Genomic DNA, 24,830 nt, shown 5'->3' on the forward strand with positions numbered 1-24,830 from the left:
TAATTTTCCCTTTGGGGCCCCGCCCTGGCCCCAGGGGTCGGGGTAGGAATCTCAATTTTACAATTTGAAACCATCTACCTCCAAGGATAATTCTCACCAAGTAAAAATAATTTCCTACAGAAAGTTGTCAAAATATACCCAAAAGTGTTATTTCCCTATATAAACTATAGTAAACTTTACCCCCTCCCCAAGGGAGAACGGATAGCTCGGGGGTCCTGAAATTTACAATTTAAGTAAAGCCCCTGATGATCTTTCTTTCCACGTAGAGAAAATCACTGTAGTACCTCTGAGTCTGGAGAAGAAGATTTTTGAAATATTGATTAATTTTCCCTTTGGGGCCCCGCCCTGGCCCCAGGGGTTGGAGTAGGAATCCCAATTGTACAATTTTGAAGCCTCATCTACCAAGGATGATTCTGACCCAGTTTGAAAAAAATCCATCCACTGGTTCTTGAGAAGAAGTTGAAAATGTAAAAGTTTACGCACGACGCACGATGGACGACGGACGACGGACGACGGACGACGACGGACGAAAAGCGATTAGAATAGGTCACTTGAGCAAAGCTCAGGTGACCTAAAAAGTACAAGAAGGGTATACTTTGTGTCCAGTCTGTGATTCTGAGATGTAGGCATTACATCTGATGATTTACACAGAAAAAAAGGAAAGAAGAGAAAAGTAAACTTGTTGTCCAAATTCCCAGGTGTTACATCTGATGATTGACAGAGGGAAAGGAAAGAAGAGAAAAGTGAACTTGTTGTTTGGATTCTCAGGTGTTACATCTGATGATTGACACAGGGAAAGGAAAGAAGAGAAAAGTGAACTTGTTGTCCGAATTTCCAGGTGTTACATTTGATGTAACACAGGGAAAGGAAAGAAGAGAAAAGTGAACTTGTTGTCCGAATTCCCAGGTGTTACATTTGATGTAACACAGGGAAAGGAAAGAAGAGAAAAGTGAACTTGTTGTCCGAATTCCCAGGTGTTACATTTGATGTAACACAGGGAAAGGAAAGAAGAGAAAAGTGAACTTGTTGTTTGGATTCCCAGGTGTTACATCTGATGATTGACACAGGGAAAGGAAAGAAGAGAGAAGTAAACTTGTTGTTTGGATTCCTATGGTTCATAAATGTCCACTATGGACCTTAGCAAAATGTTTATTAGAACCCAGGAAAGCAGAACAAGAGGGAACAATAGAAAGGTATTCAAAAAGAGAACCAACAGGCAAATCAGCAGCAACAGCTACAGCAATAGGGTTGTGAAGTCCTGGAATAGTCTGTCAAACCATGTGGTTAATGCCCCAAGTGTAAATAGTTGTAAACAGAGATTCAACAAGTGCTGGCCTGATCACCTCTGTAAATTCAATGCTTCTTGCTACTAGCAAGTTTCTGTCCAGAACATTTAGTATTTTAACCAACTTTTTAAACCTGTAAGATTTCTGGATATTATTTCCTCTATAGCAATATGCACCGGAAGTCACATATTAGTATAGGAACATTAAAATGTGTCACAAGACGCTACCTGAAGCTTTCCATTGGTGTCGACTACTATATCAACTATATCAAGATTTAAAGTGTCTTTACCACAAACACACATTTTTTTATCTGAGGCAAGGAAGGGGAAGGTGTTCAGCAAAGGGTATCAAATTCCTAATTTAAGGATTGCATCACTCTTTAACAATATCTTAAATGAAACATTCATATCCATGTAAAACGGGGGATCTACAGGTGAAATTTTAGAAAAGATCTTCAAGTGCTACTTGATTAACAGTGATAACAAACTGTAACTATCGAAATCCAATATGGCTGCTTGGTGGCCATTTTGTTTTTCCCATCTGCCTCAAAATGAAGGGACTAACGGTAACCTACATATTCTATTTAAAACAGATCTGTCAGGGACTTCTTGAGAAAAAACACAATAACACACTTGAACCATTAAAATCCAAGATGGCCACCTGGCAGCGATGCTGTATTTCCCATCAATCCAAAAATGAACCATGCACAACACCAGACCAAGGGCAACCTATCCCATGAAATTTGAGAAAACTCTGTTAAGTTGTTCTCATGAAATAGCTATAACGATCTTGAAATGTCAAAATTTTGTTTTATTTGTATGTGTTTTACATCCTGTTAAGAGCTGCGGTCATACTGAAGTCATAAGGTGTCAGGGGTTCAGAATGAGCTACTAATAACAACAAGAGGCTCAGAGGGCCTGTATAGCTCACCTGGATATCTAAGCAATCATGGCAAAATATTCTCCAAATGAGATCCAAGGGAATATGCCAGACCCCAAGGCCAATTCTTGTAGTATGTCTGTATTAGATTTTTCATGCCCAGCAATTTCATGTATGGTTATGGGGTGGGGATCTCAACTGTTTCCAAGCTGTGACCAGAAACTAGATCCCTAGGGTTGTGGCCAGACCCCAGGATCAATTCTAATATCATGACTGCATACGTCTCTTTTTGTCCAGCATTTGTACTATAGTCTTGGGGTGGGGATCTCAACCGTTTCAAAGTTATGACCCAGGGGTTATGTCTGCAAGGGTGGGGCATACCCTGGGATCAACTACAATATCAGGACTGCATTCGTCTCTTTATGCCCAACAATTGTATATATAGTTTTGGGATGGGGATCTTAACCATTTCGCAGTTATGACCCAGGGGTTAAGTCTCCAAGGCTGGGGCAGACCCCAAGGCCATCCTGGAAGCATATGTGCATTCATCTCTTTATACTCAGCAATTGTATATATGCATAGTTATAGGGTGGGGATCTCAACTGTTTCCAAGCTGTGACTAAGAAACTAGGTCCCTAGGGGCTCGGTCAGACACCAGGGTCTATTCTAATACCATGACTACTTTGTCTCTTTACGCCAAGCATTTGTATATATAGTTCTGGGGTGGGGATCTCAACCGTTTCAAAGTTATGACCCAGGGACTATGTCTCAAAGGGTGAGGCAAGACCCTAGGCCATCCTGGAAGCAAATGTGCATTCTTCTCTTTATACACCACAATTGTAGATATGGTTATACCGTGGGGATCTCAACCATTTCCAAGTAATACACTTTTTTTGGCCCCACCTCTTAGCATGGGGGTCAGCCCCACCATTTGAACAATTTTGAATCCCTGCTTCCCATGAATGCTTCTGACAAAATATGATCGATATCCATGGCATAATTCTACAGAAGAAGTTGTTACATGTAAAAGCAATATAGCCAAATTGCCCCTTTTTGGCCCCAAAGGGCATGTAAATGTCTCTTCAGGATTTATTTATTTTAATTGTCAAAGTCTTTTGGAAAGATATCGCACATAACTGTAAGACTGCTTTTACTTTTAAGAGCTAGGTTCTAAAACAAGTATAAGCCCCATCAAAACTAATGTAAAAACGTACCTGTACATGGTAGTTTTCTTCTTCCATCTCTGTCACATTTTTGTAGGTATCCACTTTTCTGATTATCTGGAACACAATAAAATGCAATAACACACTCAGGATATGTTTGCGTAAAACAAATAGGTATTCTAACACCTGAAGAAATGAAGGTTATTCAAGGGATATTAACTTATGGATTGAAATATCTTTAGAAAAGTATAGGTTTGACTAATAGAATTTTTCAAAGTCTGCCTGTGGGCTAATACTCTGAATAGGAAATTTGTAGGGAGGAGGAATATATCAGTGACTCTGTTTGTTTGTCCCTGCATATGATGCCACACTTAACACTGACATCCCTCCCCAATGGTCAAGTTAATGGTAGCAGAGGACAAACCTTGGCTGACCTGTCACTTCTCATCACCTTTCATTCTCTAAGATGCGTTACCATAGAATATGTTGTTAGGCAACTTTGCAAAACATCTTAATATGCAATTCAATTCTGAAATTATTTTCACATTTTTTTTTTTTCAACACAAGAGAAACAGTACACAACAAATTACCACTGCTTACAGTGGAAGGGAGACAAATCTATATTTGTAAAAAATTTACTCAAACTCTCGTGCTATTATACGGATTAATATTTATATTGATATCAATCTAACATTTGGTTTGGTTTGTTTGCGTTTTACGTCTTATTAACAGCTATGGTCATTTAAGGACGTGTCAGGTTTTGGTGGTGGAAGAAAACCAGAGTTCCCGGAGAAAAACCACCAACCTACGGCCAGTACCAGACCTACATATGCAAGGGAAGATGAGATTTAACGTACCCTAGTGGATATTCATCTAAATGGAATTCACTAGTCCGGCCATAAGAGTAATCGAAATTCTAAAGAAGAGACAACCAGACAACATCAAACGGGAACTTCTTTTGAATTTCTACTTGTCTATAGAAAACTGAATGTGTGGTTTCCAGGGATGACTCAACGAACTCAGCATGATGGCATAAGAATTGTGAAATTGGCTTGATATTTAATCGCTTACTATCAAAAACCCAAATGAAGTGGAACTGACTGTGTCATTACCACCTCAATTACTGACTATACTTACCTTAAATATGTCAAAGTACTGTTCTGGTGTCAGGTGTTTTACTCTGTGTGTCATGGTGTAGCCTGCCTTGATCAGTGGCATTAACACCTCAATTACTGACTATACTAACCTTAAATATGTCAAAGTACTGCTCTGGTGTCAGTTGTTTTACTTTGTGTGTCATGGTGTAGCCTGCCTTGATCAGTGGCAAGCCTGATCCGGGGAAAGCACTCCTAAAACAATCATCAAAACTTTTTTGATAACCATTGAGTTTTGTTGTTGTTGTAAATGGCTATTCCAGATACAAAGGGGAGACACTCTCCATTTCCCCAATGGAGCCCTCCCCTAAATCCACAGCAGAGGCCGCACATTTCCCACATTGAGCCCCTCCCCTAAATCCACAGCAGAGGTCACACATTTCCCACATGGAGCCCTCCCCTAAATCCATAGCAGTAGCCACACATTACCCACATGGAGCTCCTTCCCTAAACCCACAGCAGTAGCCACACATAATTACCCACATGGAGCCCTCCCCTAAATCCACAGCAGAGGTCACACATTTCCCACATGGAGCCCTCCCCTAAATCCACAGCAGTAGCCACACATTTCCCACATGGAGCCCCTCCCCTTAATCCACAGCAGAGGCCACAAATTTCCCACATGGAGCCCTCCCCTAAATCCATAGCAGTAGCCACACATTTCCCACATGGAGCCCCTTCCCTAAACCCACAGCAGTAGCCACACATTACCCACATGGAGCCCCATCCCTAAACCCACAGCAGAGGTCACACATTTCCCACATGGAGCCCTCCCCTAAACCCATAGCAGTAGCCACACATTTCCCACATGGAGCCCTCCCCTAAATCCATAGCAGTAGCCACACATTACCCACATGGAGCCCCTTCCCTAAACCCACAGCAGTAGCCACACATTACCCACATGGAGCCCTCCCCTAAACCCACAGCAGAGGTCACACATTTCCCACATGGAGCCCTCCCCTAAACCCATAGCAGTAGCCACACATTTCCCACATGGAGCCCTCCCCTAAATCCACAGCAGTAGCCACACATTTCCCACATGGAGCCCTCCCCTAAACCCACAGCAGTAGCCACTTCAGTCATTTATACAAAATTGTACCATGTATGCTTCATACCAAGTCACGATCTTTCCACCAATATTTACGTCGTCATTTAAAACATTTAACCTGATATTTCTAATTGGGCCATGTCCTTCTTGTATACCACTGGATCCCCATTTGCTTTCATATCAAATTAACTCCAACACCTGTCCACTCCACATGTATTTACGGAGTAGATGTAGTTGCCGAGGTCTCCACTTCATGTTGTGTACTGACGAAAAGACATGCCGGCTCACTTATAAGCTGTATCATTCAACCGCAATAAAGATACAATAACTATGACTTCACAATCATGTTTGTATTGCAAATAGAAGGGACATAACTCATACAATTTACGACAATAGTTACCGATATTGCCTCTTCTTGGTTCCTACCCTCTGCTCCCAGGGAGCTGTTTATTTTGTTAGGAATTAATTTTAGTTACTCAAAAAAAAATCCAATCGAGTAACAAGACAATCTGCCAATTTGGTAATCAAACAATAAACATTAAAAATACATTGTTGGTTTAGCAAATAAGTACATTCTATGAACAACAGTCAGAATAAAGCAGGATGCAAGTTATTCTACTCCAATTTCACATGCCGTAATATTGTTCTTGAGAAACATCATTCGATTGACAAAACAAGTTCATCTATGATTGCATCTTTTTTAATACTACACTGATATATCATTCAAATGTTTACTCGAGATTATTTCTACATTCAACCCTTCCTAAGCGAGTTCTACCTCTCAAAGTTAGCTTTTAACAACTTTGCATTCTGGCTCTCTTTTGAAGCCTGGGCCGTTTTCGTTTATTGCGATCCAAATGGTTGAACCTGTAGGACCAAGGTTGTTCGTTTATGAAATAAGGTCGGACCTAATAATCTGATGCTGTAAATTCAGGCGAGCATTGACAAAGCCTTGCATGGTCTGCATAAACATTTGCAGGTTCGCCAGGATTTATACCCTAAAATGTTTTATTTAAAAAGGGACAAACCACTTGTTCCACACAAACGACCAGTTTAGGCTTTTAATGGTTGGTAGTGTAAGCATTTCTTTGTTAATGTTAACTATCGGGTACAAAAACAACACCAAACTCAGGTTTTGGTCTCATTGACAGATATTTGTAGGAATAAGCCCGGTAAACTTGGAGGATCACATGGGGTAAATAAATGTCTGACTATTTGTTAGTGGGTGTGTGGTCTTCTGACCAAGCAAGTGCTTATATATAACTGGCTAACCGATGACAACCCTAGCATAAAACCCCCACCTTTTCCTTGCAATGATTGATATTTCATTGTGAAGTCAATTTATTCATTTTTTGTGCAGTTTTATCTCAATTATATTTTCAAATGTTTTCTAAACCACATACTTACTCCAGTTTTCTTATCACATTCACCTCAGGAGCTCGAAGTAATGACACAAGTGCAAAAAACTCCAAATAATCTTCTTTTAGGTTGAAATCATTATTTATCACAAAGTGCACTAGGTAGTTGTTGTCCCTTGAATCTGCTGTTACATATTCATCGCACATTTTATATTCCTGAAAAGACAAGAAATGTGAACAAACAATAAGTGAAAGACCATCTGATTGAGAATGTCAGTGGAATGGTAAACAGAGACTCTCAAAACAAGCTTGTACGACTTTAGATGTTTCATGAAAAAAATAAAAAAATAATCATCAAGATGGAATTGAAATAAATTCAAGTTTTTTTTTATATAAGATTTGCTTAATTTAAAATGAATTAAAAAAAAAACACACACACTTTTCCCCACAAAATGAACAAGACTCTAGAGATCTATTTTTGTGAACAAGGATATTGTCTCCCCTTCATCAGCCAATATGCATACGTGTTTGCTTTGCACTTATTTGAGTTTTGACCTAAAGGTGGAGTCGCAGTGACCTAGTCTAGATCTAGTAACCTAAATACAATACACTCTACTTCTCCATTTGCTGATACAGGTATATACTTCAGGTTTCATCAAAATCTCGTCAATATTTCAATACCCGCTCCGATACTACAGTAAATGCTGTCAAAATAAGGTATCATCTGATATGCACACCCCAAATTATGTTAGAATGCTATATGAAGAAAACAAACAGTTGAAGGGAGTTGCTACAATGGTAACTACTACCATAGCCGTGGTTGCTAGGATAATAGAGTAATTTATATGCAGTCAGCGTTTCCTAAATTTAAAAAGGAAGAGATGTAATATATGGCTCCGGCAACATTTCACTGGAATCGGGGATTTATGTGACCTTTGACCTTACAGTGAAGGTCACTGTGACCTAATGATCATGCACTTAGAGCACCTTTAGTTGGTGATGCAGGTTTCATTAAATGTCTATCACAGTTAAAGTAATCGCCAAGCAGGCTAAACAATAGCACCAAGGGACTGGTATTAGTGACATATCATCTTATGATGTGGACAAAACTTAAGTAATTCAGAAATAAGTATACAAACATATTTTATACCCATGAAGTTCAAATATCAGGGCATAGTTACGTAGGAATTTTGTAATATTTACCGCCATTCCTCCTATTTTGGACCCACCCATCAGTCATCAGTGGACCAGCCCCTTTATCTATACATTATCAAGTTCCTTTGGCTCAGGGATACATCATGCAAAAATGAGATTAACACCCTTGCAGCAGTACCTTAGCAATACCTTAAGATCAACCTTTTTCTCAATTCCCTGTGTGTAAGATAGAGCTGTCCAGGGTAAGAAAGGGGTGTAGGAAATTTCTAACTTACACCCCATTTCACGTGACGTGAAGTCACAATGGCTCAACAATGACGTGATGTCACAATTTTCGAACTCTCCGATGCCGCAATGCGGAAAAGGCGACGTGATGAAATTAAAACCTTTTACTATATATTTACTGTACACGTTTGAAAGATGTGATTAAATTTTCTGCGCAAACAATGTTTGAAAAAATTGGATATGCTTAACCTGGCTGGCTGATTTGTTTTTTGTCTAAAAAGCCCAGGGGAAAATTGATATTTTCAAAATGGAGCCCAGTCCAAACGCATTTTCATGGTTTCTGGGCTTATTCTGGTGGTTGGAATGAGAGAAAAAAACTCTTTCATGCCCAAGGGTGTAAGATGGGGACATTCCACTCTCGGGATTTTAAAATTTACCAAATCTGAAAAAAACTCGGGTTGAATTTCCCTATCCTACACCCTGGGCATGAAAGAGTCTTATATTCTTTCACCTATTTGAATCTACCTTCGCAAAGAATTGGGCAAATCTTTGAGCTATACAGCATTAAACCTTCCTGGCCTCATAGTACAAAAAGACCAGAGTGTCCGACTAGTAAAGTTCTGCTGTACACACTAGACTATGGTGGCCGCGTTGTATACACAAACATGTCCAGCAGAACAAGTTTGGGGTGGATGCTGTATCTTGTCAAAACAATTTCCGTACCCGTGTAAAGCACAAGTCACCAGCTCCCCGAAATGGGACCAATTTAGGATCGACAGATGTTTTTGGTATCTGAAAAAAGTAGGCAACTTCAAATTTAAATGCTGAAATGTACATGTAACATTAATAATTGATCATGTTGGTTTCCCTACAAGGACATTATAAGAATATTTTGACACATTTAACATTTAACAAATGTCACAGCAACAGACGATCAGCTTCTTTCAAACAACTCATTATGATAAAAATAACACAAGATGTATAATGGGACTTTGACCTTGTGGTCACCAGTAAGGAATTGAACTCATTCACCCCTGAAATTTAGCAATAAACTAATTCCAACCTTTGAATTGGAAGGAGTTCAGATGTGTTTTCAGGAGTGAATGAGTTAAAGTCAGGGCAGAACATCATCCAGGATTTAAAATCAACAAAAACCAGATTTTGTTCTTTGAACAAAAACTAGCCTTTCTTCTTTTACTGAAAAAACAAGAGCTGAAAATCGCTGTGACTTCAATACCTGGGTCTAGTGCACTGCACACTTTCTGTGTGTTCCATCTTTGTCTTTGAAAATTATAAACTTTATGTGTTCTAATTTAATTAAACCTAAAGACAATATAAGGAAATTAAAAAAACAAACAGGCATAGGCATGACTCGATTGAAAATTAATGTTAGCTGTACCACTGCCGTTCATGATCATTAAGCTGCCATTCGAAAGCACTTACCTTCATCAAAACTTCTATTTTAAAAAAATTGTGCAAAAACACTTGAGACCTCACCAAGTTGTGTGGTCTCATTAATCTCTGAAATTAAATTAAAACATCATGTATTATACTATATAACAAATTAATACATCATGTACTATACTATATAACAAATTTAAACATCATGTATTATACTATATAACAAATTAAAACATCATGTATTATACTATATAACAAATTAATTTAAGGATCCCTATCCCATTGCAGACTCAACATTAGAAAATGTCGTGCCGTACATAGTTCAATAGAGCTACAGTTACATGAAATGAGGACCAGGGTTTGAATCCTGATCTGCATTCATTGTATGTATTTACACACAGCACACTGCTGTTAATTTTTGTCTTTTGTTATACCATCTTTTTTTATTTTGCCATAAAAAAGCGCAAGGAATACTTTTCGAAAATGATTTATGAAAGCTATAGTCAAGCCAGACAAGCAACCCATGTTTGATATATGTGTAAAGCTGCAACACCAAAGTCTAACAGAGTATCAGGACACAGCCTGACAGAGTATTGGGACACAGTCTGACAGAGTATTGGGACACAGTCTGACAGAGTATTGGGACACAGCCTGACAGAGTATCAGGACACAGCCTGACAGAGTATTGGGACACAGTCTGACAGAGTATTGGGACACAGCCTGACAGAGTATTGGGACACAGCCTGACAGAGTATTGGGACACAGCCTGACAGAGTATTGGGACACAGCCTGACAGAGTATTGGGACACAGCCTGACAGAGTATTGGGACACAGCCTGACAGAGTATTGGGACACAGCCTGACAGAGTATTGGGACACAGCCTGACAGAGTATTGGGACACAGCCTGACAGAGTATTGGGACACAGCCTGACAGAGTATTGGGACACAGCCTGACAGAGTATTGGGACACAGCCTGACAGAGTATTGGGACACAGCCTGACAGAGTATTGGGACACAGCCTGACAGAGTATTGGGACACAGCCTGACAGAGTATTGGGACACAGCCTGACAGAGTATTGGGACACAGCCTGACAGAGTATTGGGACACAGCCTGACAGAGTATTGGGACACAGCCTGACAGAGTATTGGGACAAAGCCTGACAGAGTATTGGGACACAGTCTGATAAGAGTATTGGTACACAGTCTAACAGATTATTGAGACACAGCCTGACAGAGTATTGGGACACAGTCTAACAGAGTATCAGGACACAGCCTGACAGAGTATTGGGACAAAGCCTGACAGAGTATTGGGACACAACCTGACAGAGTATTGGGACACAGTCTGACAGAGGATTGGGACACAGTCTGACAGAGTATCAGGACACACCCTGACAGAGTATTGGGACACAGCCTGACAGAGTATAGGGACACAGCCTGACAGAGTATTGGGACAAAGCCTGACAGAGTATTGGGACACAGTCTGACAGAGTATTGGGACACAGTCTGACAGAGTATTGAGACACAACCTAACAGAGTATTGGGACAAAGCTGTACAGAATATTTTGAAAATTTCAAAGTGTTTTACTGGATTGTATGCACTTTTCAAAACTTTCATTTGAAATTTAACATCTTTTTTTTACATTGTATCATTCTAATTGAATAGTACTTTTCAAATCATTAAAGGGTTGCAAAAGTTTGTTTCATTGTGACATCATCTTGTGAGATTTACCTGGTAATGTATAACACCAAAATAGCTCAATTCAGGATTAATCATCATAGTTGTGGTTTTATTTAAATGACTTGAGATAAGCGGTTGTTAGAAAGCTGTTCATGCAGCACCTAAACAAAAATATGCAATGCTTGAAGATTTTGTTAACAAACATAGCAGCCATTATATTCCCATTTTTTGAAGATTCTTTTTCATCAAGCTCTTGCAATATTTATAAATATGATATACTCACAATAACATCATCTCCTGTCATCAGGATAAAGAGTTCAACATTTTTTAAGCTCAGCATTCCTGTACTTTTGTGGGCCATCCAGGACAAATTACTTAGTGATGTTCGGTGAGCAATCCCAACCACTAGTACAGGATCCCCTACAAATCATGGATCAGAAGTACAATCCCCAACACTAGTACAGGATCCCCTACAAATCACAGACCAGAATTACAATCCCCACCACTAGTAGAGGATCCCCTACAAATCATGGATCAGAAGTGCAATCCCCATCACTAGTAGAGGATCCCCTACAAATCACAGACCAGAATTACAATCCCCAACACTAGTAGAGGATCCCCTACAATTCACAGATCAGAATTACAATCCCCAACACTAGTAGAGGATCCCCTACAAACCACAGACCAGATGTACAATCCCCACCACTAGTAGAGGATCCCCTACAAACCACAGATCAGAAGTGCAATCCCCAATACTAGTAAAGGATCCCCTACAAATCATGGATCAGAATTACAATCCCCATCACTAGTACAGGATCCCCTACAAATCACAGATCAGAAGTACAATCCCCAACACTAGTAGAGGATCCCTTACAAATCACAGATCAGAATTACAATCCCAATACCAGTAGAGGATCCCCTACAAATCACAGATCAGAAGTACAATCCCTACAACTAGTAGAGGATCCCTTACAAATCAAAGATCAGAGGTACAATCCCCACAACTAGTAGAGGATCCCCTAGAAAGCACAGATCAGAAGTACAATCCCCAACACTAGTAGAGGATCCTCTACAAATCACAGACCAGAATTACAATCCCCACCACTAGTAGAGGATCCCCTACAAATCACAGACCAGAAGTACAATCCCCACCACTAGGTGTTGATCCCCCAGTTCTGAGGAATCATTTCCATCTTATCTCAAGAACTTCAGAACCTACCTCTTTTATTTACATGATCAATTATTTGATGTGTTAATACATGTACAGTGGAGTTTGGATAAACCGAACACCATAGGGACCATATTATTTGACCTGTTTGTAGATAGTTCTGGATTTTAGCGAGTCTACTTAAACATCATTTATGAAAGTAATGAGAACTTGGAATACATATGTGAAAACTATATTGTTTTCATGTATATAGAGTACTTGTACTCATGTTCATTACACAACAAAACTGCAATAATTTTGTGACCTCACTTGCAGTAATGATAAGAGAAATGTCCAAATTTCCTAAGACAAAACAATCATCATTCCATTCATCATCACTGATATGAGCAGAACAACTACATGTAGTACAAACACATCACATGTCACTAAGACAGAGGTTTACTGTACAAACTTCAAGACAATCTCAAAAGGTCACTGACAACTGACATTAACTCATTAACCCCTGGAGACACATTTGAACTCTTCCGATTCAAAGGTTGGAATAGTTCATTATGAAATTTCAGGGTTGAATGAGTTAACAAGCCACTGTGTGATAACATGAATAGAACTTATCAAATTCAGATAACAAGATGTTCAACTTACATTCCTCCAGGTGCTCTATCCCCATTGCTCCCCGATAATACTCCTTCAATGGCAGAGGGAAGTCTTTCCTCCTTGTGATGATGTCACTATTCATTCTCCTGTACAGATGTTGTTTGGTAGAATCCTGGAGACAAGTAGACACAAAGTCACAGTGGAAACCATATGTAATAGTTTTACTGCAGACCAACAATGGTTCATTGCATTTCTCTAACCCTTTCATCACTTTGTAACTTTAATAGACTCTACCAGGCATTGATCTTGCAAAGTCCATTATGGTTTACAGTGGTGAAAGGGTTAAGTTCGTGCTAAAAATGTTACATTAAATGTTACATTAAAAGAAGCTATGAAAATTTAACACTTTCATTAATCAGCTAGATCAGTAACGAGAGCTCTTCATTTTTCAACAGCTATTTGGTTCATTGTTTTACATCACAGAATGTTATATTAAACTCACTGAGACATCACAGAATGTTATACTAAACTCACTGGGACATCACAGAATGTTATATTAAACTCACTGGGACATCACAAAATGTTATATTAAACTCAATGGGACATCACAAAAATGGTCATTATTGCCTTCACAGATCCAAGTTTGATTTTTACTAATAAAATATGTTCTTTTATGTTATATATTAGGCAACTTGCAACAAAACATGACATACAAAGAAATGCATAACAAATCACATGCTATTAAAGGGTATGTGTGGTTAAGCAACAAGATATTAAGTAGACCCGACTATATATAGTATGGTAGTAGTAAATTTGAACGTACAAAATATTCCGCCATTCAAGGATTTAAACAAGACTTTTCAACAATTATGATGGTATGCAACACCGTTCTGTTCCCACATGTTCCCATGGTAGCACATCAGGAAATAGCAGCATAGCTATCAACCCTCCCTCATTAGGAGGGAGACTCCCTCATTTTGACCAAATTTCCAATCTCCCTCGAAACTCCCTCATCCAGGTCCAAACTCACACAAACTCAAAATCTACATCCTGTGGTCAGTTACTGGAAGGTGTGTGTAATGATCATAACAGGTGTTTCTGAATCAATTGAATGCTTTTTGGAGTTATTCTTATATATAAAAAGGGAAAGATAAACTAAGCAATGTAGTTTCCGTCGTGTTTCACGCGTTTTCTCCCTTATTGGAAATGTGGAATGAGGGAGATCTCCCTCCCATTGGAAATGTGGAACGAGGGAGATCTCCCTCATTGGAGGTTTTAGAGGTTGAAACCTTTGTGGCAGCAATGTGTTACCTATCATTATAGATTATACAATATAAATGTGAAATCTAGCTAGATCAGACTTTTATTTCAATCATTATATAACGTTAACACTCTTTCAGCTGATAATTATGGAATACATAATTGGATTCATTCAAAAATGGTGTAAATACCAGTTTTCCAGCAGCATGTGATTACATTGCATTACTTACATGGTTTTTGAAAGGACTTGATAAATATTCACAACAACAACACAACATTAATTCAACAAACACATTGCACTAGCCTCATTTATTTAGGAAATTATTGCCCTCCCCCAATGAAGTTTCAGAGCAAATTTGGTTGAAATCCTTTCTGGTGTTTAGGAGGAGATGCGCTTTAATGCAAATTTAGCTAAGTTCCCCTGAAGGGCCCGGCCCCCCTGGCCTCAGGGGTCAAACCAACCCACTTATTTAGGAAATGATAACCCTCCCCCAATAAAGTTTCAGACTAAATTTGGTTGAAATCCTTTTTGGCATTTAGGAGGATAGGTTTAAAAGAAAAACTTGATGACGGACGCTGCGCCACAGCATAAGCTCACTACATTCCTTTGGGCCAGGTGAGCTAACAATGTGAATTGGTTTGAACATTTACATATATGTATATGGACTAAAAAGCAGCAATGAAAACATTTCAGTACGAAGTCAAAAAAAAAATCAAACCTACAAATGAGTTATATATTCTACCTGTGTAAGGAAGGCGAGATCCAGGTTCTTCTTGGTGTTCAGATAAACTAGATAAAAAAAACACCCACATTATTATTTCCACCAATTATGCACAATAAGACAAAATATATGGCAGTATCCCCCTAACTATAGCAGTGGTAACAACACAAGTGTATCCCCCTAACTATAGCAGTGGTAACAACACAAGTGTATTCCCCTAACTATAGCAGTGGTAACAACACAAGTGTATCCCCCTTACTACAGAAGTGGTAGCAACCCAAGTGTATCCCCTAACTATATCAGTGGTAACAACACAAGTGTATCCCCCTCTTACTACAGCAGTGGTAACAACACAAGTGTATCCCCCTAACGGGTAACAACACAAGTGTATCCCCCCAGCTTTAGTATTGATAACAACACAAGTGTATCCCCCTAACTATAGCAGTGGTAATTATAACAACACAAGTGTATCCCCCTTACTATAGCAGTGGTAACAACCCCTTAACTATAGCAGTGGTAACAACCCCCTAACTATAGCAGTGGTAACAACCCCCTAACTATAGCAGTGGTAACAACCCCCTAACTATAGCAGTGGTAACAACACAAGTGTATCCCCCTAGCTATAGCAGTGGTAACAACACAAGTGTATCCCCCTAGCTAAAGCAGTGGTAACAACCCCCTAACTACAGCAGTGGTAACAACACAAGCGTATCCCCCTTACTGTAGCAGTGGTAACAACACAAGTGTATCCCCCTTACTACAGAAGTGGTAGCAACAGAAGCGTATCCCCCTAACTATAGCAGTGGTAACAACACAAGTGTATCCCCCCAGCTTTAGTATTGATAACAACACAAGTGTATCCCCCTAACTATAGCAGTGGTAACAACCCCCTAACTATAGCAGTGGTAATAACCCCCTAACTATAGCAGTGGTAACAACCCCTTAACTATAGCAGTGGTAACAACCCCTTAACTATAGCAGTGGTAACAACCCCCTTACTAAAGCTGTGGTAAAAACACAAGTGTATCCCCCTTACTATAGCAGTGGTAACAACCCCTTAACTATAGCAGTGGTAACAACCCCCTAACTATAGCAGTGGTAACAACACAAGTGTATCCCCCCTTACTATAGCAGTGGTAGCAACACAAGTGTATCCCCCCTTACTATAGCAGTGGTAACAACACAAGTGTATCCCCCTAACTATAGCAGTGGTAACAACACAAGTGTATCCCCCTAACTATAGCAGTGGTAACAACACAAGTGTATCCCCCTAACTATATCAGTGGTAACAACACAAGTGTATCCCCCTAACTATAGCAGTGGAAACAACACAAGCGTATCCCCCTACCTATAGCAGTGGTAACAACACAAGCGTATCCCCCTACCTATAGCAGTGGTAACAACACAAGCGCATCCCCCTAACTATAGCAGTGGTTACAACCCAAGTGTATCCCCCCTTACTATACCAGTGGTAACAACACAAGTGGATCCCCCTAACTATATCAGTGGTAACAAAACAAGTGTATCCCCCTAACTACAGCAGTGGTAACAACACAAGTGGATCCCCCTAACTATATCAGTGGTAACAACACAAGAGTATCCCCCTAACTATAGCAGTGGTAACAACACAAGTGTATCCCCATTACTATATCAGTGGTAACAACACAAGTGTATCCCCCTAACTATAGCAGTGGTAACAACACAAGTGTATCCCCCTAACTATAGCAGTGGTAATTATAACAACACAAGTGTATCCCCCTAACTATAGCAGTGGTAATTATAACAACACAAGTGTATGCCCCTAATTATAGCAGTGGTAATTATAACAACACAAGTGTAACCCCCTAACTATAGCAGTGGTAATTATAACAACACAAGTGTATCACCCTAACTATAGCAGTGGTAACAACACAAGTGTATCCCCCTAACTACAGCAGTGGTGACAACACAAGTGTATCCCCCTTACTATAGCAGTGGTGACAACACAAGTGTATCCCCCTAACTATAGCAGTGGTAATTATAACAACACAAGTGTATCCCCCTAACTATAGCAGTGGTGACAACACAAGTGTATCCCCCTAACTACAGCAGTGGTAACAACACAAGTGTAACCCCCTAGCTATAGCAGTGGTAATTATAACAACACAAGTGTATCCCCCTAGCTACAGCAGGGGTAACAACACAAGTGTAACCCCCTAACTATAGCAGTGGTAATTATAACAACACAAGTGTATCCCCCTAGCTACAGCAGGGGTAACAACACAAGTGTAACCCCCTAACTATAGCAGTGGTAATTATAACAACACAAGTGCATCCCCCTAACTATAGCAGTGGTAATTATAACAACACAAGTGTAACCCCCTAACTATAGCAGTGGTAATTATAACAACACAAGTGTATCCCCCTAACCATAGCAGTGGTAACAACACAAGTGTATCCCCCTTACTACAGCAGTTGTAACAACACAAGTGTATCCCCCTAACCATAGCAGTGGTAACAACACAAGTGTAACCCCCTAGCTATAGCAGTGGTAATTATAACAACACAAGTGTATCCCCCTAGATACAACAGGGGTAACAACACAAGTGAAACCCCCTAACTATAGCAGTGGTAACAAGACAAGTGTATCCCCCTAGCTACAGCAGTGGAAACAACACAAGTGTATCCCCCTAGCTAGAGCAGTGGTAACAACACAAGTGTATCCCCCCTAGCTATAGCAGTGGTAACATCACAAGTGTATCCCCCTAACTATAGAAGTGGTAACAACACAAGTGTATCCCCCCTAGCTATAGCAGTGGTAACAACACAAGTGTAATCTTTCTTTATTACAACAATAGACCTGTATCAAATAAAACTAGATATTGCGAGCCATACATCAACAACATTTAAAGCTGTTCCTAAATAACATGGGTGATAACAACACAAGTGTATCCCCCTAGCTAGAGCAGTGGTAACAACACAAGTGTATCCCCCAAGCTAAAGCAGTGGTAACAACCCCCTAACTATAGCAGTGGTAACAACACAAGTGTATCCCCCTAGCTACAGCAGTGGTAACAACACAAGTGTAATCTTTCTTTATTACAACAATACACCTGTATCAAATAAAACTAGATATTGCGAGCCATACATCAACAACATTTAAAGCTGTTCCTAAATAACATGGGGGGTAATACCGATACACGTGGCACAGATTTCATCACAGCGAGAGATTTAACCCTTTCACCCCTAGTTAACTTTAGTAGACTATAACAAGCATTTATTAGGATGAGTCCATTATGGTCTACGGTGGTGAAAGGGTTCAAGAATAAGAATGTTTTGCCTGTGAAATAGGGGAGCTCTGTCATATGTTCTGGCACCTTATTTCAAAATTATTTGAATAGAATATATTAGAATTATAATACCCAACTATTATAAACATTTCGGCATAACTTAAGCATGACAATTTTGCCATACAGTCACATAATAAAATCCTTGCCCACTTGGTTGTGTTAAGTGGTACGGAGAAACTAGTATTAAAAGAAAGATACATGTATTTAATTTTGAGTGGATTAAACAGATTCCAACAATAATTCAACTTACATGTACAGATTTCATTTTCTTTTGATACAGTTTCAGTGTATGATTCCATAAACCATATATCTCATATATATGAGAAAGTAAGCAAAAAAACCGCCATTTAGTTCCAAAGTTTGTCATTGCTGACGTTATGTTTTCCCCCACTGAGACAATTGCTTAACCCTTTCACCCCTAAGTAACTTTAGTAGACTCACCCATGTATTGATATGGATGTGTCTATTATGGTCTACAGTGGTGAAAGGGTTAATGTCAAATATAACGTCACCATAGTGTTAAAATGTGCGCATAGACACATTGCACGACAGAACAGGTCAGTAATGTGTTAAAACGGCTTACTGTAAATGACAAACATATTGTATTTTTATACCCCGACTACGACCGAAGTCTGAGGTACACACATATATTGTATTTTTATACCCCGACTACGACCGAAGTCAGAGGTACACACATATATTGTATTTTTATACCCGACTACGACCAAAGTCTGAGGTACAGTCAAACTTTGGTATCTCAAACTCTTGTTACTGGAAGACCCTGTTTAACTCAAAGTATTCAAACTTTGGTCTCGGCCAAACCTCTTCTTTATCTTAGAAATTAAAACTGATAATTTGAACTCTTAAAACACGAAAAACTTGGGTATCCCATAGTAAAATATTGATTCCAACAGCATAAATCCTTCCTCAAATTATCGCTTTCCTCAAAATATTTTGATTTTCACCTGTCAATCTTACACTCTTTAATACATATTGTATTGCTACGGTAACCTTGAGTCACACTAACATCGAACCGCCCAACAGCTATGGCATTCTAGACTCACAACCAGCCGCTGATTTCCTATGTCCCTACTTCTTAAATTGTGATAGACAAGAAGGGAGCCATATTCCAGAGAGATCTAGGCCTCCACTGTTATAAGATGAAAGTTTGGTCATTTTGTTGGACTTACAGCTATTTCACCAGTACATGCATCTTAGGCAACTTTTTATCCAATCTACATACTGTTGTGTTTGACCCTGTCCTTACAAAGTCACATTGTTGTTTGATCTTTCCAACAGAAAAAGAAGAAAAGATTTCTGATGGCCATAAATTTCCATGATCAAGTATCTGAAAGCTCAAAATGAACTATGCTTAATAGAAATTTGAGAATAATATGTACTAAATACCAATAATATGTAATATGTACTTTGATTTACACTTAGAAATGTTAATGAATTCCACAGTTCTTCATCAAAATAATACATGTACTTACTTTCATGTCTCCCAAAATTTTCCATCACAATGCTATTCTGGTATCTTCGATTCTTTTTTATGCAACTTCTGATCAATTCTGTAGAAGAAAAAGATTTTTTGAGAATCTGATGAACTGTGACTTTCCTGTAGTGGTATTAGGTTTCCTTTATCCTAGTTAACACTAATGCATTAACCCTTTCACCACTGTAGACCATAATGGATTCATAATAATTCAAGGTTCTTACATACCGCTTTATCACAACCTAGTTCTTAGGTCATCTCAAAGCGGTTCACAAATTATTATCCGTGGTTATAAGGCCTTTGCAACCAGCCAATACCTTTCTCAACTCCGGATCCCTGGGGAGCATACAGCCGGAGCTGCCATTTCGGCGCTAACAGCTAGCATTCAACAATTCTAGCACTGCCCAACCAATATTCATTTACAGCTGAGTAGACTGGAACAAGCAGAGTAAAGTATCTTGCTCAAAGATACAACACAGCGCCGTGCCATGACTCGAACTCGCATCCCTTCGGTTATGAGCCCGGCATCCTACCAATAGACTACCGTGCCTCCATACAAATCTAATGAGTCTAATGACAAAATAGACCAAGGATATTTTAGGAAAACTTCAAAATGAGACTGTATTATCCATACACAACTAAACAGGCCTAAAATAGTTTTGACACAGAAACATTTTTAGAACGAAACCCGGGCGAACAGGATTTAGGATGAAACAACCTTACACCCTGTCAGCACATCTGGGTCGAAATTCTATCAAACACTCCAGACCCCAGGGCTGGAATGCTAATAAATTAAAACACAATATTTGTTGGGAGGAAAAGGGTCATGATTACCCAGTAATTCTTTCTCACATATGTTTACCTGCTGATTCCTCATTCAGTTTGCTCCTTGTTGGTTTCTCCGACCAGGTCTCCATAAACTCAGGACTTTTATCAGCCTTGTCACATAGTCTACGACAGACCACGGAACAGAGTCTGCACATCGGTCCAAGGTTTTGACTTCTTGAAAGCATTGCCCCGTCGCTATAAACAAATATAGAATTATGCAGACCAAACATTACCTAAGGCTAAGGAAAACATTTTTGACTGATTGACATTTTCCTTAAATTCTTTCCATTCTAGGATATTTCATAATTTTACGCAACAGTAGGGCTGCGACTAAATATCGCGATATTTTGAATACAGTACGATACACAATATTTTTGGGAGCTAGGTTACAATACACATTTACGATATTTTCCAGATTTTGTCATTTCTGAATTTAGTCTACTCATATTCGTTCCCACATGGTGTGCGACAGCTCAACCTTATCATGCATGTCAAAGACATGAATTGTGTGGAACTTTTAAGTCATGTCCAATTTAATTTTAATTAAGTTTATTTCCAGTTGTAATGTTGCTAATAAAATTTTGCAAAATATTTTTTCTCTTTCCTTCTACTGTTTTTATATGTATCATGACCACGGAATCGTGGTACAATATGTATCGTGACCACAGTATCGTGGTGCAATATGTATCGTGACCTCAGTATCGTGATACAATATGTATCATGACCACGGTATCGTGGTACAATATGTATCGTGACCACGATATCGTGGTACAATATGTATCCTGAGCACAGTATCATGGTACAATATGTATCGTGACCACAGTATTGTGATACATTATGTATCGTGACCACGGTATGGTGATACATTATGTATCGTGATTACAGTATCGTGGTACAATATGTATCGTGACCACAGTATCGTGATACATTATGTATCGTGACCACAGTATCGTGATACATTATGTATAGTGACCACTTTATGGTGATACATTATGTATCGTGACCACAGTATTGTGATACATAATGTATCGTGACCACAGTATCATGCTACATAATGTATCGTGATACATTATGTATCGTGACCATGGTATCGTGGTACAATATCTATCGTGACCACAGTTTTGTGATACATTATGTATCGTGACCACGGTATCGTGGTACATTATGTATCGTGACCACAGTATCGTGGTACAATATTTATCAAGACCACAGTATCGTGATACAATATGTATCGTGACCACAGTATTGTGATACATTATGTATAGTAACCACAGTATCATGGTACAATATGTATCGTGACCACAGTATTGTGATACATTATGTATCGTGACCACAGTATCGTGCTACATAATGTATCGTGATACATTATGTATCGTGACCATTGTATCGTGGTACAATATGTATCGTGACCACAGTATTGTGATACATTATGTATCGTGACCATGGTATCGTGGTACAATATGTATCGTGACCACAGTATTGTGATAAATTATGTATCGTGACCACAGTATCGTGATACATTATGTATCATGACCACAGTATCGTGCTACATAATGAATCGTGATACATTATGTATCTTGACCATACTATCATGATACAATATGTATCGTGACCACAGTATCGTGATACATTATGTATAGTAACCACAGTATCTTGATACGTTATGTATAGTGACCACGGTATGGTGATACATTATGTATCGTGACCACAGTATCGTGATACATTATGTATCGTGACCACAGTATTGTGATACATTATGTATTGTGACCACGGTATCGTGGTACAATATGTATCGTGACCACAGTATCGTGGTACAATATTTATCAAGACCACAGTATCGTGGTACAATATGTTTCGTGACCACAGAATCGTGGTACAATATTTATCAAGACCACAGTATCGTGGTACAATATGTATCATGACCACAGCATCGTGGTACAATATGTATCGTGACCAAGGTATGGTGATACATTATGTATTGTGACCATGTATCGTGGTACAATATGTATCGTGACAATGTATCGTGACCACAGTATCGTGATACATTATGTATCATGACCACAGTATCGTGATACATTATGTATAGTGACCACAGTATCTTGATACATTATGTATAGTGACCACGGTATGGTGATACATTATGTATCGTGACCACAGTATCGTGATACATTATGTATCGTGACCACAGTATTGTGATACATTATGTATCGTGACCATGGTATCGTGGTACAATATGTATCGTGACCACGGTATCGTGATACAATATGTATCATGACCACAGTATCGTGGTACAATATGTATCGTGACCACAGTATCGTGGTACAATATGTATTGTCACCACAGTATCGTGATACATTATGTATCGTGACCACGGTATCGTGATACAATATGTATCATGACCACAGTATCGTGGTACAATATGTATTGTCACCACAGTATCGTGATACATTATGTATCGTGACCACAGTATCGTGACAAATATGTATCGTGACCACGGTATCGTGGTACAATATGTATCGTGACCGCTGCAGTATCGTGGTACAATATGTATCGTGGTACAATATGTATCGTGACCACAGTATCATGGTACAATATGTATCGTGACCACAGTACCGTGATACATTATATATCGTGATCACAGTATCGTGGTACAATATGTATCATGACCATGTATCGTGGTACAATATGTATCGTCACCACGGTATCGTAGTACAATATGTATCGTGCCCACAGTATCATGGTACAATTTGTATCGTGACCACAGTATCGGGGCACAATCTGTATCGTGACCATGGTTTCTTGGTACAATATGTATAGTGACCCCAGTTTAGTGGTACAATATGTATCTTGACCACGGTTTCTTGGTACAATATGTATAGTGACCCCAGTTTAGTGGTACAATATGTATCTTGACCACGGTTTCTTGGTACAATATGTATCGTGAACACGGTAGCGTGGTATAATATGTATCGTGACCACGATATCGTAGTACAATATGTATCGTGACCATGGTTTCTTGGTACAATATGTATCGTGAAAATGTATCGTGACCACAGTATCATGGTACAATATGTATCGTGACCACAGTATCATGGTTCAATATGTATCGTGAACACGGTATCGTGGTATAATATGTATCGTGACCACAGTATCGTGTTACAATATGTATCGTGACCACAGTATCGTGGTACAATATGATCAGGACCACAGTATTGTGATACATTATGTATCGTGACCACGGTATCGTGGTACAATATATGTAACATGACCACAGTATCGTGGTACAATATGTATCGTGCCCACACTATCGTGGTATAATATGTATCGTCATGTTGATGTATCGTTGCATCCCTACACAACAGTTGTATAAAACACTATCCAGTTATAATGCTGCCATCTATGGTGTTTCAAAACAATTTGAATGACTTAATCCTCAGCTCCTCCAGTCATGCAGACCTACCTTTGAAGCCCCTGAATGTCGTCACTCCAAGGGATCTTCATCCAACATCAGTCAACTTCATGTAAACTGCTGATTAAAGTAAATACATCAGAAGATATGCTATTCATGCGACTATAATACATGTTTTAAACCTATGTACCAAATTTCAGTTTGATATGTGAACAAGAGATCCTACAACAATGCTTGACGCCCACCATCTTTATTGTTTCATTATTATATATACATGCTCTTCATTACCTTATAATTACATGTACTATTACCCCATCCCATGTTGGAAATCTAAAACGAAAATCATATATATGTTAACTTAAAACCTTGTCATGTCATCTTTTATTTGCCACGTACTACAACAAATATTTTTTGTATGAAAATTGAATAGCTATATGCAAAATGCTAAAAACTTGTAATTCTTACATAATGAGAAGTGCTGTCAATGAGGGATGAATGCTAATAAGACCCAGAGGCATTTTTAAACAGAAGACCAAGGGGAAGATACTTATAAAATTTGAGAAAGATCCCTCCAATTCTGTGAAGTAGCAATAAAAAAAACTTAGCTGTCAAAATCCAAGTTAACATCCTGTTGTTCATTTTGTTTTTCCGATCAGTCTCAAAAGTAAACATGCACAG

General features: G+C 39.0%; 1 protein-coding gene across 3 annotated transcripts in view; it reads right to left on the reverse strand.

Annotated features, from left to right (window-relative positions):
- The window catches only part of LOC110453457, a 61,841-nt gene extending 37,564 nt beyond the window's left edge, over positions 1 to 24,277 (reverse strand). Inside the window, exons 1-11 of one of the 3 annotated variants that reach the window (XM_021502409.1) lie at positions 24,204 to 24,277; positions 20,778 to 20,938; positions 19,914 to 19,991; positions 15,113 to 15,159; positions 13,158 to 13,281; positions 11,631 to 11,767; positions 9,712 to 9,789; positions 8,992 to 9,060; positions 6,938 to 7,104; positions 4,575 to 4,677; positions 3,380 to 3,445 (exon numbers count right to left, since the gene is read on the reverse strand). In XM_021502409.1, the coding sequence (XP_021358084.1) occupies positions 3,380 to 3,445; positions 4,575 to 4,677; positions 6,938 to 7,104; positions 8,992 to 9,060; positions 9,712 to 9,789; positions 11,631 to 11,767; positions 13,158 to 13,281; positions 15,113 to 15,159; positions 19,914 to 19,991; positions 20,778 to 20,938; positions 24,204 to 24,244 (1,071 nt within the window). In that variant the 5' untranslated portion in view covers positions 24,245 to 24,277. The remainder of the gene's footprint in view (positions 1 to 3,379; positions 3,446 to 4,574; positions 4,678 to 6,937; positions 7,105 to 8,991; positions 9,061 to 9,711; positions 9,790 to 11,630; positions 11,768 to 13,157; positions 13,282 to 15,112; positions 15,160 to 19,913; positions 19,992 to 20,777; positions 20,939 to 24,203) is intronic. The other 2 variants (XM_021502410.1, XM_021502411.1) reach the window with 2 other exon arrangements.
- Positions 24,278 to 24,830: the final 553 nt, after the last annotated feature.

The sequence above is a fragment of the Mizuhopecten yessoensis genome, unplaced genomic scaffold, assembly GCF_002113885.1.
Source record: "Mizuhopecten yessoensis strain PY_sf001 unplaced genomic scaffold, ASM211388v2 scaffold7317, whole genome shotgun sequence".
NCBI lineage: Eukaryota > Metazoa > Mollusca > Bivalvia > Pectinida > Pectinidae > Mizuhopecten > Mizuhopecten yessoensis.